We start from the raw sequence: 12,864 nt of genomic DNA on the forward strand, positions 1-12,864 counted from the left end.
TTTCAGATCAGGGACAAGTTGAAAGTAACACGTCTTATTTATGTCTAGTAACTAAACAGGGAACTGACCTATTCTCAGTCAGCCTCAAGCATAGCCAGGCTAACTAAGATCAATGGAAACTGCTTTCTCAGGCCCTTTTTGCCCTAAAGCAAAATTATTTTCCCCAGAGACACCCTATATAAGCTCTATCTCAGAAGGATGATATTCCTGTTAGAATTCCTGCTCGTTTTCATTTTGTCTTTTTCATCTTTCATGACCCACTGTTGAATGTCAGTGGAGAAAATGTTCTTCTGAAGGCTATAACTAAGCAACTTATCAGTCTCTCTTCTCAATTTGTTTGACTGTAAACTAGAGGAAATAAATTTTGTTATCTTATAAAGGAGATGGAACAATCTCTGAGGAAAAGCCCTTTGATGTACTTCCAAAGGATTGGAGGAAAAACGTAGGGTATCTTTCTCCTAGTGATAAATTGTACCTTGGTATGAATTCTAAAGAAAATCCAAAGTAATAGTAAGTGGATGATATTTTATTGAGCATCCATTGCACAATGACATAGTCACTACCATTCAGAAACAAAATGCTGTGACATATGGTGCCATGCTTCAAGGGTTGAGAGTCTAGGAAGTAAGACCAGCATTCATAAGACCAGTAGAATAAATATAAAAGACAGTATTTAGTTCTTTCAAATGAAGAATATATTATAATAAAAAAATAATTTTTAAATAAAAATCACCTCCATTGTCTTCCAGTATAGAGAACTATTTCTTATTTGTTCAGTATTATTTTTCTATTTTTATAGTCAGTTCAGTCGCTCAGTTGTGTACAACTCTTTGCAGCCCCATGGACTGCAGCACACCAGGCTTCTCTATCCATCACCAACTCCCAGAGCTTGTTCAAACCCATGTCCATCAAGTCAGTGATGCCATCCAACCATCTCATCCTCTGTCGTTCCCTTCTCCTGCCTTCAGTCTTTTCCAGCATCAGGGTCTTTTCCAGTGAGTCAGTTATTCGCATCAGGTGGCCAAAGTATTGAAGCTTCAGCTTCAGCATCAGTCCTTCCAATGAATATTCAGGACTGATTTCCTTTAGGATTGACTGGTTTGATCTCCTTGCAGAGATTTAGTCAGCCCTTTCTAGGTTTCATCATAAATACAAGGAATAGTTACATTAGTCTGATTTATTTTTTCAAAACTTACTGACCACTTACCATATGCCATGGGATATCCTAGGTGGTGCTAGTAAAAGAATCCATCTGCCAATGCAGGAGACATAAGAGATGCAGGTTTGATCCCTGGGAAGATCCCCTGGAGGAGGGCATGGCTACCCACTCCAGTATTCTTGCCTGGAGAATACCATGGACAGAGGAGCCTCGTGGGCTACAGTTCATAGAGTCACAAAGAGTTGGACACGACTGAAGTGACTTAGCATACATGCCCCGTAGGCCATGCAAAGTGCTAGGAATATATATTAGGAATTGGTTGAAAAACAGATTCAACCAGTAAAACAGGAATAGGTTGAAATGCCCAGTTCCTATTGTACACTCTTATAATTCACTGGACATAGTCCCCCTGATGATATGGTAGCTACCACCACCACCAGTGAAATGAACTAACTCTTGCTTTTACAACTTCTCACTTTACAGTTAGTGCCCGGATTACCTAAGAAGTTGTTGTTTTCAATATGCTTCTAGGAGCTAAGATCTCTCCTTAGTATGTTCTTAGGGATACTATTAGTTTGTAGTGCATTTATTGGCACTCAATAATTAGTTACTTATAACAAATCACAGGGAAAGAAAGTTCTTTCAAGCAACATATTGTTAACTGTAAAGCAGAAAGCTATTGAATTACCTTCCTTGAAGTTATAAATTACAAACAGCAAAGGTACTCATTTTAGCAACTACTTTATCTCAAGCAGCAATTGAATAGAAAAATCCTGGTTTCACAGAAAAGCAGCTTTGCCGTACCCTATGTGGTAAAGTGATAAGATTATGCAATTAAAAAGGTATTTTCTCCTCTAAGTACTGACTTTCTATTAATTTTTAAAGACTCAGAACCATAATATTTTGCCTTTCAGGTGTACATATGTCAAGTAAAACCTAAACCCCTTGTTAAACTATTTTTCTCTGCCAATACTAAAGCAATGTATTGTGCTCTACTTTCAAAATCCAGTGGAGGGAGAAACTAGGGTGTGTGTGTGTGTGTGTGTGTGTGTGTGTGTGTGTGAAGTAACTTGTGGTTTACAAACTGCTTTTATATGCTATCTCATTTGTTTCTCATAATAACTTTTGAAGTAGATAGTTATTGCCTATTTTAATGTAAATGAATTCTATAGATCAGTGTGCCCAAAGTGTGATACTCCAAGTTATTTAAGCATACAAGGTATTTAATTAATCATGTAATTATTTTAATGTATATTAGAAAAATATTTGACTATTAATATAAATTATTTATAAACATATATAAAACATCAAGCTCATGATTTTACTGATAATATTGCTTAGCTAACTGGAAATGGTTGTTTTATTATTTATCATAATAAATGTCAGTGATAATGTGGTTATGACAAAAGTAATGAGAATGATACACAGATGAATGAAGTATAAGACGTATACCTACCACAGTGGAGATGAAGGTAGACTTTGAGAACTGAGGGTACTGAAGTTTAAGACACAGCGGAGAAAATGGCTTTAAAGAAGGAATTTCTAGAAGTTCATTCCCAGTTGCTTATGTGTACCTCAGGCATGAAGCCATTTCTATAGATGCATATCCATAATCTGTATAAATCAACCAAACCAGGTTCTTCTTCAAATCTTGAAGAAACACCTTCATACTTTTTCAGTTTCTTTGTGTCTGTTTCTGACCGCACTGGGTCCTGGCTGCTGTGGACAGGCTTTCTCTCGCCGCAGTGCTCAGGCTTCTCCCTGCTGTGGCTGCTCTTGGGGAGCACAGGCTCTGGGGTGCTGCAGCTCGGTAGCTGGGGCTCACAGGCTTAGTCGCCCCACGGCATGTGGGATCTTCCCTGACCAGAGACTGAACCTGTGTCCCCTGCATCGGCAGGCGGATTCTTAACCACTGGATCACCAAGGGAAGTCCCTCCTACTACTTTTGTATGAGCATTTTTAATTCTGCCCAAATAACCTTTTTGCCTTTGCATCCACTTTTTTTTTCATCTAGTCTTTCTAAACCTCAAAGTGATCAAAATACCCCTTATTTTAAAATATCTATATATTTAGAGTTTAACCAGGTTTTCTTCCAGAACAAGATAAAGATTCTTAAGGCTTATAGCTCTGCATGAGAGAGAAAAATCCTTCCAATTATATATAGAGTATTCTCCTCAAAATAGAAATTTATTTTAATTATAAAAAGGCTAACTTACAAAAAAAAAATGCTTTTTTCTATCTGTTTCTCAGAAGAGCTAGAGAAAAAGAATTTGTGGTCTATTTCCAGCCTTGTTTAGGGAGGAAGCACTAATGTCCAGTCGTTACTGTTTAGTCACTAAGTCATGTCTGACTTTTTGCAGCCCCGTGGACTGTAGCATGCCAGGCTCCTCTGCCCATGGGATTTCAAGAATTTTTACATACATTGTATTATTCAATCCTCGGAACCCCCAGAGAGATGCTCAGGATAGGTAGTGATGGTGGTGGTAACCCTACTCAATAGATTTGGAAAAAAGTATTTAAGAGATTAAGGAACAGAGTAAGTGGTAGAGTTGCTACTCAAGGCCAGAATTCTTTTCATTCTGCATCCTTTTCAGTTGCCCTTACAAAAGGGCAATTTATCTAGCTATCCTAACTGGATAGAAATATTCCTTGGACTAGGCTGATATACATTGTTGTGATGCTATATTCATCAAGAAACTTTCTGGTAAAATATGGACTTATGGATCTTAACCCATCAAGAAGTCAGTGCTCTATAAAAATTATCAATATCAAAACACCAGTGTTGAGAAGTGTTTTTTTTCTCTTTCCCTAAATGGCTGATGTGAAAATTAAGAATCTGGCATTCTAATATATAAATCGGTTAGCTACCTTGTGAGTTGTTTAGCATTAAACGGTTCCTTGGTTCCTAAGCATTCCTGGTTAAACAGGTGTTTCCTCACCCGAGCAATCAACCATCAAGTTGCATTTTCTTTCTCTCCTCTGTCAACACTGTAATTTCATTAGGTAATGACCTAACGAAACCACTGGACTAATTAACAGTTTTAAGGCCTTGGCTTTTCCTCTTTGGGGGTTGGGGGGGGTGGTGGTGTGGGGAGGCAGATTCTTAGAAGTGATTTCTGTTTACAATATTTCTGAATATTTATTCTTATACCAATGGATATCCTCTTCTCTCACCCCCAACCCTGGCAGTAATAAAATACTATTTAGAACTGAGAGCATTTATCAGAAAATAGGAATCACAGTTATGCCTTCCAAGAATAGCTGCCTTTGTGAAACATAACTGCAGATGAACTCTTTTGGGAAATGCTAACAGGTATTTCTGATGCAGGTTCAGTCACCTGTGGACTCTGCCACAATGTCCCCAGTCGAGAGGACAGCTGCCTGGGTTCTGAACAATGGGCAGTACGAAGAGGACGTGGAAGAAACTGAGCAAAATCAGGATGAAGCCAAGCACGCTGAGAAGGTAGGATGTAGTCTGCGTTTATTGACTTACTGTCCCCACAGTGATAGGCCACCCACAGGATTATCTAGCCAAGAAAGTGATCTCCCCAACTTCAGTTTCACCTCTTATGTTAACCCTTCTATGCATATCCGTGTATATTATTTCAGTAGTGGCTGCATGTGAAAATATGTAGAGATGTTCATCAAGTTGACATCAAGCTGTACTGCAAGGGGAGAATGTGTTCTAATTTTTTTTTTTAAATATGGGTTGCCTGAGTTTCAAGAAAACTCGATATTATTCATTTCTAGTCATTTTAGGTGAATAGTGTTTCTGTATAACTCAACATGTCCAAAATTACCTTGGACTAGACTTCCTTTCTATATCTTTGTAATGATTTTGCCTTTTTTTGCTTTCTTTTCACCTTTTCTAGATAAAGAATTTGTAATGCTATAGATGATTTTTAAAAGACATCAACATCAAAAGAAAAAAACTGAAAAAAAAGACATTATTGCTTCAGTTTTGTTTCATTTTGTTAAGAAAAGCTGACATGAAGAAAAAGGATTATAACACAAGAACCTTGACGTCATGTACAGCATTATCTCATTTAATTGACCAGACAACTAGCTTCTGTTTATTTATTAGCAGAATCCTAAAAGCTATGCTTATTAATGCAGTTTGCCTCTTCACACTGTGTAAGAACTGTCATCTTTGACCTTCTGGATTAATAAGCATAGTTTAGGACCATGACATTGGAATAAGCAGAAGCTAATTGTCCAATTGTTGATTAAATGAGATATGACGTGAAAATACATTGCATTTTACAAAGCAACATATAGGTTTATCATTAATGACTAACGAATTTAAGTAGACCACATACAAGAAAACGTAATGCTTCTTACCTCATCCAGAAACTTGACATTCCAGTTCCTCAAACCCCAACCACAGCAGCTTCAGTACAAGAAAGGACCAGATAACCAACTGAATTCTATGAAGCTTTAGTGAGAGTTTGTTATATAAAACTTTGGTGAGAAAACAGGCATATATATGTGTTCCAACAAGCAGTGGCAAATTGGGCAGATGAACAACATCATAAAAATGGGCTAAGAGGCAGTATTAATCAGCCCCAGAGAACATGTAGGCCTTTTGCTTAAAGCCTGTGACCTGAGTGTTTTATACTTCCATGGACAGGGAGAAAGCAGCAATAATGTGTTGTGCTATAAAAGTATCTATTGATTTAGTAGCTTGTCACTATAGAAGTGCTGCTTGCTCTTTAAAGGGCTGATTCTAAGGGTGAAAGAATGGCAATCGGATGAGTCAAGCCGTGTCAGAGATCCTACAACACAGGAGATGTTACAGAAACCTTTCTCTTGTAGACAGCTGGCTTTTGGCCTATTTTAAGCTTCTAAGTGCCTGCCTGGCCACCTTTTTTTTTTCTCCTGTTCCCACAGGATACCATCACAGATTAGATGTGGCTTACAGCAACCTCTAGTTTAATGTGGAGAGTGATATATAAATATATAGATTTGGAATGCTGAGTTAAGATGTCATTTTAGGAGGCAGGCAGGCCTCCATTACCATGTATGCCTGGGGATCGTTGTGAAGAGTATCAGCAGCCCATGGAGTGACCACTCAGACGGCATCCAGCTACACTGCTTCAGTTCAGTTCAGCTCAGTTCAGTAGGGTTTGATAAAAAAAATCAATCACTGACATCTAAAACCAGGGTAACTCCAGTTTTTTTCTCCTTGCCTTTGGCACCTCTTCTCCTCAGCTCTCCCTGGTGGCTCAGATGATAAAGAATTTGCCTGCAATGCGGGAGACCTGGGTTTGATCCTTGGGGTCAGGAAGATCCCCCCTGGAGAAGGAAATGACAACCCACTCTAGTATTCCTTGCCTGGAGAATCCCGTGGACAGAGAGGAGCCTGGCGGGCTGCAGTCCATGGGGTCGCAAAGAGTCGGATGCAACTGAGCAACTAACACCTTAACGTTTCTTCCTCTGCCCTAGTACGAACAGGAAATCACCAAACTGAAGGAGCGCCTGCGAGTGTCCAGCCGGCGACTCGAGGAGTATGAGCGCCGGTTGCTGGTGCAGGAGCAGCAGATGCAGAAGCTGCTGCTGGAGTACAAGGCCCGGCTGGAGGACAGCGAGGAGCGGCTGCGCAGGCAGCAGGAGGAGAAGGACAGCCAGATGAAGAGCATCATCAGCAGGTCAGAGGCCGCCTGGCGGCGGACATGGGCTGGCTTGGGGCACACCCAGGTGGGATGGTGGCTAGAGGATCCTAAAGCAAGCACTGCGGTCCTCCGTGGTACTCTGTACAAGGGTGAAGGCTGGCTCTATCTCTTACACTTTCCCACATGTGAGACTTTAGTGCACTTCCTTTGAGGCTAGAGGTAGCCAATTTTCCTTTAGTTGTAACAGTTAAAACTTAGTGACTCACTTAAGAGGTCTTAGAACAAAACTGAATTTTAAAAGTGTCAGTATCCAGTGTCCAAGGCTAATTTAGATTTTTGCAAGTCCAGAGAGGGCTAACAAGACACTGGACATCTTTAGGGCCGGAGAATCAAGGCAGAGGGCCAAGGACGTCCAAGGAAGACCAAAGGAGAGGGGCAATTTTACCAAACACTACATAGCACTGACTGTGGGCCAGGCACTTTTCTAAGCACTTTACAAATAAAATTTGTTTGATCTGTTACTAATAATTTGTTTAATGCCAACCTCTGAGGTCAGCATTATTATTATTCTCCTCCTCTTACAAGTAAAGAAACAGGCAAAAAATTCATTAAGTCACTTGCCCAAGGTCACTTAGTGGTGCAACTGGGATTTGAAGCCAGGTAGTCAAGCTGGCTAGCTTGATGCTCACAGCCAGCTTGATGCTCACAGCTAGCTTGATGCTCACACTGTGCCCCGGGGTTGTTAAGTGCCAAGGGCAGGTCAGAAAAAGTCTGTTGTTTTAGTAGCACAGAAGGATTTAGCAGTCTTACTGAGAGCCCTTCCATGGAGTTAAACATCAGGGGATTAAGATATGAAATGCATGAGGAAAAAAGTAGACCTACTATGTGTAGAATACACTCAGAGGACAGTTAGCTGGTCAGGGGAAGGAAAGGTCAGCTGTTGCAAAGTAAGGAGATTAAGAGAGGGTTTGATTTGTGTCAGTAGATTTGCTATTTTAAACTAAGTTGTACTGAGGAAAGGATCTGATAGAAGAGAGGGAGATAATGATGGTGAGAGTGCTGTTGCAGAGGAGATGGAAGCGTGGGATCCAGTCCCAGGAGAGGAGTCAGCTCTGAATGTCTTCTCCCAAGGCAGGCAAGAAGACAGAGCCTGGTGCAGATCTTGCACTAGGAAGGAGTGGCTACACTGAGCTGTCCTGACTGAGTGTGGGTGTCTTGTTCTGTGTGTTAGCCTGCTCGATGCTTGAAGGTGTTGGTCTCTCCTTCCTGCCCCATTCTAGGCTAATGGCTGTGGAAGAGGAACTGAAGAAGGATCATGCTGAGATGCAGGCAGTTATTGATGCAAAGCAAAAAATAATAGATGCACAGGTAAGCAGGTTCTCAGCCTAGCGGAAGTGACTGGTTTATCGTAACTGTTATCTCCCGACTTCTGATCCCTCGCAAACACCAAGGCACATAACAGAAAACGGATCATTGGAAAGTTCTCGGCATTACCTTTCGCAGATTTTTTTAAAATGTTTCTTTGCGACCTCTACGACCTTTTCCTTCCTTTACTGGTGACGCATCTGTTAACCCAGCAAAGTTTTAGCGTGCTTTAGTGCAGGTGCTCAACAAATCTCAACCTGCATGACGGGCTTTACTTCTTTCCTTCTGGAAAGGAGGGCATTCTCTCAGGGGGGCACCTGTGAAAAGTCCACTGCATGTGTCTGGCTTGTGACCTCCACTGACCATTGCTTGGCTATGACATTCACGGTCTTGTCAGTCACGTCCACTGTGCCATCAGCCTCTGGCCCCAAACAGTAGTTGAGCTTCAGGGGAAAGACAGGGCTGCAGAAGGTACCCTGCCTTGTTATTCTTTTGGTTTGGTGACAGGCATCAGTGCCTGGGGTTCATTGGCCGCCCTTCTCCACTGGTGCTGTGCTTGGAGAGCCTCTTACGGTTGATGAGATCAGAACCTGGGTGTCTGCTCCCTGTAGCTTCTACCTGTGATGCTAACAACACAGTGATGGCCAGGGGCTCCTCACAGGTTCTCAGAGCAAAACCCAGGAAGTGTTTCTAATGCCTTTTCATCTTTTCAGTGCAAAACACGGTTGTATTTCTTAGAGTGAAACAAATAACGAGAGGCAAGTGCCGTTTGGATGTGGCTGGTTTGGCCACTGAATATATTCGCTCTCTAAAGACCACCCAGCCAGGCTTGTGTTTCTCACCCTTAAGTATAATATCATTTCCGTAAGGTCTGAAATAAAAATGGGAGCAAGGCTTTTATATGTCCTACTTTGTTCTCTCCTTCTCAGCCAGTAGTCAGTCTATGGTAGAGCCACCCAGTATTCTTAAAACACACATTCCATTCCCACTCTGGTTTCCTGACAGAGCTAATGTGGGATGGGGTACATTTTTCAAAGGAATAGGGAGTGAGGCTGAAAGCACCGCCGTGGAAATTATGTGTCCTGGGCCTCATACTCCCTCATATACACCAGACCCAGAAGTCAAGAGCGAGTTCCAATGCTCTCTTGTCAGCACAGTTCCCAGAATGATTTGGACCCTTGAACTCTAGTTTCCAGATATTTAGACCTCCTAAGAATCAGAAGAAAGTTCTTAGTTGGTCCTTTCTTTAAAGGTGTCCCCAGGGTGGATGACAGAGAAGGAAGGGTTGCAGAGACAAGGCTATCTCGACAGGCATTTATCCAAGAGGCTTAAGAGAAACAGCCTGGGTAAAGACAGTTTAGTCAGGAAAACTAGTGTTGGTAAGTGTTCACTTTGGGATTTTCAACATGAGAGAGAGTTCTATGAATAACTACACTCAAATAGATTTTAGTTCTAATGAGATAACACAGATTGTTTTAATCATGTCCGCTGGTCTAAACTGTGGCAGCCTTAACAGAGGGAGCTTAGGGGTGTCCCGCTCGTGGCTGTGTGCGTACAGTCCGATATCCTAGTTGCCTGTTGAGGCAGTCTCATCATTAGCTTCTGAAGATTTCTATCCTGCCCTGCCCCCGATTTTGATTTCTAGGGTAAGATGGCTGGACATGAAGCAGGAGTCATAGGCATAGCAGGTGAAAGCAAAAGAGGGAAACAAAAGCTCCGGGAAGTGAGGACCTTCTCTCAGTTAACAGGAGGGTGTCACCATTCCCGAAAGGGAGAGCTGTTATCCTCAAAGCACTGGTCGATGTCAGACTTGTAGTCTGGCTAAACTAGACAGTAGTTTGGGTCCATACCTCAAGGCAGTGGTTTTCAAATGGTTTGGTTCTATGGACTATTTTGGTGGAACCAGAGGCACCTTCCATAGATCCCTTTCCAGCTGCTCCTACTGACCACTCAACAACAAGGACTTCTCTCAAATAATGGATCAAATCACGTCCAGGTTAGCTAAATATCATAAATTACACATTCAAACACAAGCATTACTGTATAGTAAATTTTAAGAGGAGGCTCACTTTGGATCCCTAAAGCACACTTGAAGAATCCATTAGACCATATTTTGAAAACCATCACATGATGCGCAGCACAGATGATAAACACTAAAGCTAGCTTTTTCAAAAATTATAGTCTCCTTAAAAGGAAGGGGATTCCCAATTCCAGCTGCTGTCTCACTGACACATTAAAAATCTTTTTCTAAAAAAAAAAATATTTTTCTAGCAAAAGACTGTGAAAATCCTTTGGTGTCCTTTGTAACAAATGCCTCTTCCTCTGAAAGAATAAGTAACCTAACATCTTAAGTGTTTGATGGAGCAGAACAACCCTTCTGGCACCATTTGCTAGAATGAGGACATGTTTGGGGTAAAAACTTCCCAGCGAGGTAATGCACACTTCCGTGCCCCTGATATCTGCCTTGGTGCCACTGGCAGTTAAAAAATATTTCTGAAGTGATTTGCTTTCCTTATACTAGCATCGGGCCCAACACTTCCCAAAACAGGACAGGACAGGTACCCAGTGAACGGGTTTCCATCTCTCTCAGCAGCCATATACCCCTCCAGACCAGGCTTGTCCCTGAATCCAGCCTCTTCATCTCCTAGAGTCAGTTCATGCTCCACGGCCCCCCTGGTGTCAGCCACTTTCTAACTGGAACTGGGAGATGATGAGTATTCCCCTAGGAGATGAGATCCTGGTGATGGTACTAAGGGGTCATTTCTTAAACATCAGACCAGGGGCTGTGCTGCCTTCCACCCCAGCCGCCTCCCTGCTCCAGGGATCTCTCCAGGTGACTCAAATGGAGAACAGAGAAGGGCGTCCTAGGAGAAGCAAGCAGCTGCCTAGTTACTGTTGCAAGTGATATCTCCACTGTGTTAAATTACAGGTCATAAATGGAGATGAGATTATGCAAACAGGCAAGTAACCCCGTCCGTCCGTTCTCTAGCTGAGCAGTTCCCAGCCCTGGCCCGGTGCACTGGCCTCCTACACATTCCAGCTCCTGCACTCCCCACACTCAAAGCCCTTCCTGTCAGGCCGGAACTAGATGGCTCTGCCGTTCACACCAGGCAGAATGAAAATGTCAAGGCATCTTTTGCCAACTGAACTTGACTTTTAAAAGCCCCTGTTTGATTTTTTTTTGTTTGTTTGTTTTACTTTGAAAGGTTGGCACTTGGGGGGACGTTACAAAAGGGAGTTTGTCCACTTGGAAGTTTTCAACTGTTGAGTAAAAGGGTTGCTTGACTTTAGTTGTTACTCTCGCAGGAAGTAAATAAATACAGCCATTCTTAACCTTCTTTTTGACCCCTTAAGAGTCAAATAATTTTTCATGAATGCCTAATTTCTTTGGGTCAACCCTAGAGAATCGTTTATTCCTTAGAACTGGGACGTTATAATTTATCCTAATACTGAAATACCTTCTTTTTTAATCATTTTGAGATATTACCAGTCTTTCTGCTTAGAGATCATTTCTAACTATAGTAGGGGGGAACATCATGTCTGGTTCCCACCCCGTTTTCCCTGGTAGTCACCGGCCAACCCTTACTTATTGACTTTTACAAGATCTAAACTTGTTACCTCAGTAAACTCCATTGGCTGTAATTTTTTTTTAATTATTATCTTTTTAAAAGCCTTGTAGTGCTTTCTTTCTTTCAAGTTTTGCTTATCCTTAAAACCAAGTTACCTTCCGAGAGTATAAATCTTATGCTAGATTTGTGTTTAATTAATAATGCTGATTTAAATATGTATATCTTACCCCCTGAGTTCTTTATCAGGGAAAGGAAAAAAAAATTTAATTAACAAGTGTGAGCTAGTTTTTTTTTTCATACTTTTGAAACTGTGACCACCAGCCCTGCTCCATATAGATTCCCCAAAAGCAGAAGATAAAAGGGAAGCCTTACCTGATGCTACTGTTGTAGTGGGTTGGCCATAGAGTTCATTTGGGTTTTTGTACTCTGTTACTGAATGAATTTTTTGGCCAACCCAGTATATGCTTTCCTCCCTAAATGTCCCCCCAGGGCAGTGGTCTTCCCTCTGCATCTTGGGCGGCACGTTTCCCAGCAGAGCAGTGCTTCTCACAGCCGTGTGGAGCTACTCCTGTAACAGCGAGGAATAGCATCCATCACATGGACGTTTGTGTGTCCTCTCTCACCCTGACCATGCTTTTCCCTGAGTAAATGAAAACAATCCCTGGGTAGGAAATCTGTTTTTGGCTCTGGGGGGTTGTTCCTCACATGCTTTTTTTTTTTTTTTAATTAGTTGTTTTCTGAAAAATGGCAACTTCATGTAGGAAAGGGTCTAGAATGATTTACCTAGCTGCTGAAGCTAAGATTAGGATTTCTCTCCTAGTCTTTGCAAAACTAATAACATTTTGATGGGATGATTTTTATTTATTTTTTTTAAATTTAGATGAGTCTGCTTTTCTCTGATTGCCATTTTGTTCCTCCATTTTTTCTCTTTTTTTATGCGTGTATTCAACAGTCTTTGGTTCCAAGGTATTGGTTCGAAGGCTTTTTTTTTCTTTCTTTCTGAGATTCAAAAGTAAAATGAAAGCAGTCTTCCTCATTGGGTAGCTTTCCTGGAGTACCTCTGAGCTGGAATGAGTCTAGGAGCTTGTGCTCTCTGTTTGTTTCCATGTGTTACGTTTTCGGCATCCCCCTCCGGCCACATCTCCCTTCCCACATTCAA

The 12,864-nt window shown here is 41.6% G+C and overlaps 1 protein-coding gene across 5 annotated transcripts in view; it reads left to right on the plus strand.

The window, feature by feature from the left end:
• RASAL2 (RAS protein activator like 2) overlaps positions 1-12,864 on the plus strand; it is a 392,722-nt gene that overhangs the window by 373,448 nt on the left and 6,410 nt on the right. For all 5 annotated transcript variants that reach the window (XM_043923124.1, XM_043923125.1, XM_043923121.1 and 2 more), the window contains 3 exons: positions 4,488-4,622; positions 6,605-6,807; positions 8,052-8,139. In XM_043923124.1, coding sequence (XP_043779059.1) covers positions 4,488-4,622; positions 6,605-6,807; positions 8,052-8,139 — 426 coding nt within the window. The remainder of the gene's footprint in view (positions 1-4,487; positions 4,623-6,604; positions 6,808-8,051; positions 8,140-12,864) is intronic.

This window comes from Cervus elaphus, chromosome 14 (genome assembly GCF_910594005.1).
Source record: "Cervus elaphus chromosome 14, mCerEla1.1, whole genome shotgun sequence".
NCBI classification, from domain to species: domain Eukaryota; kingdom Metazoa; phylum Chordata; class Mammalia; order Artiodactyla; family Cervidae; genus Cervus; species Cervus elaphus.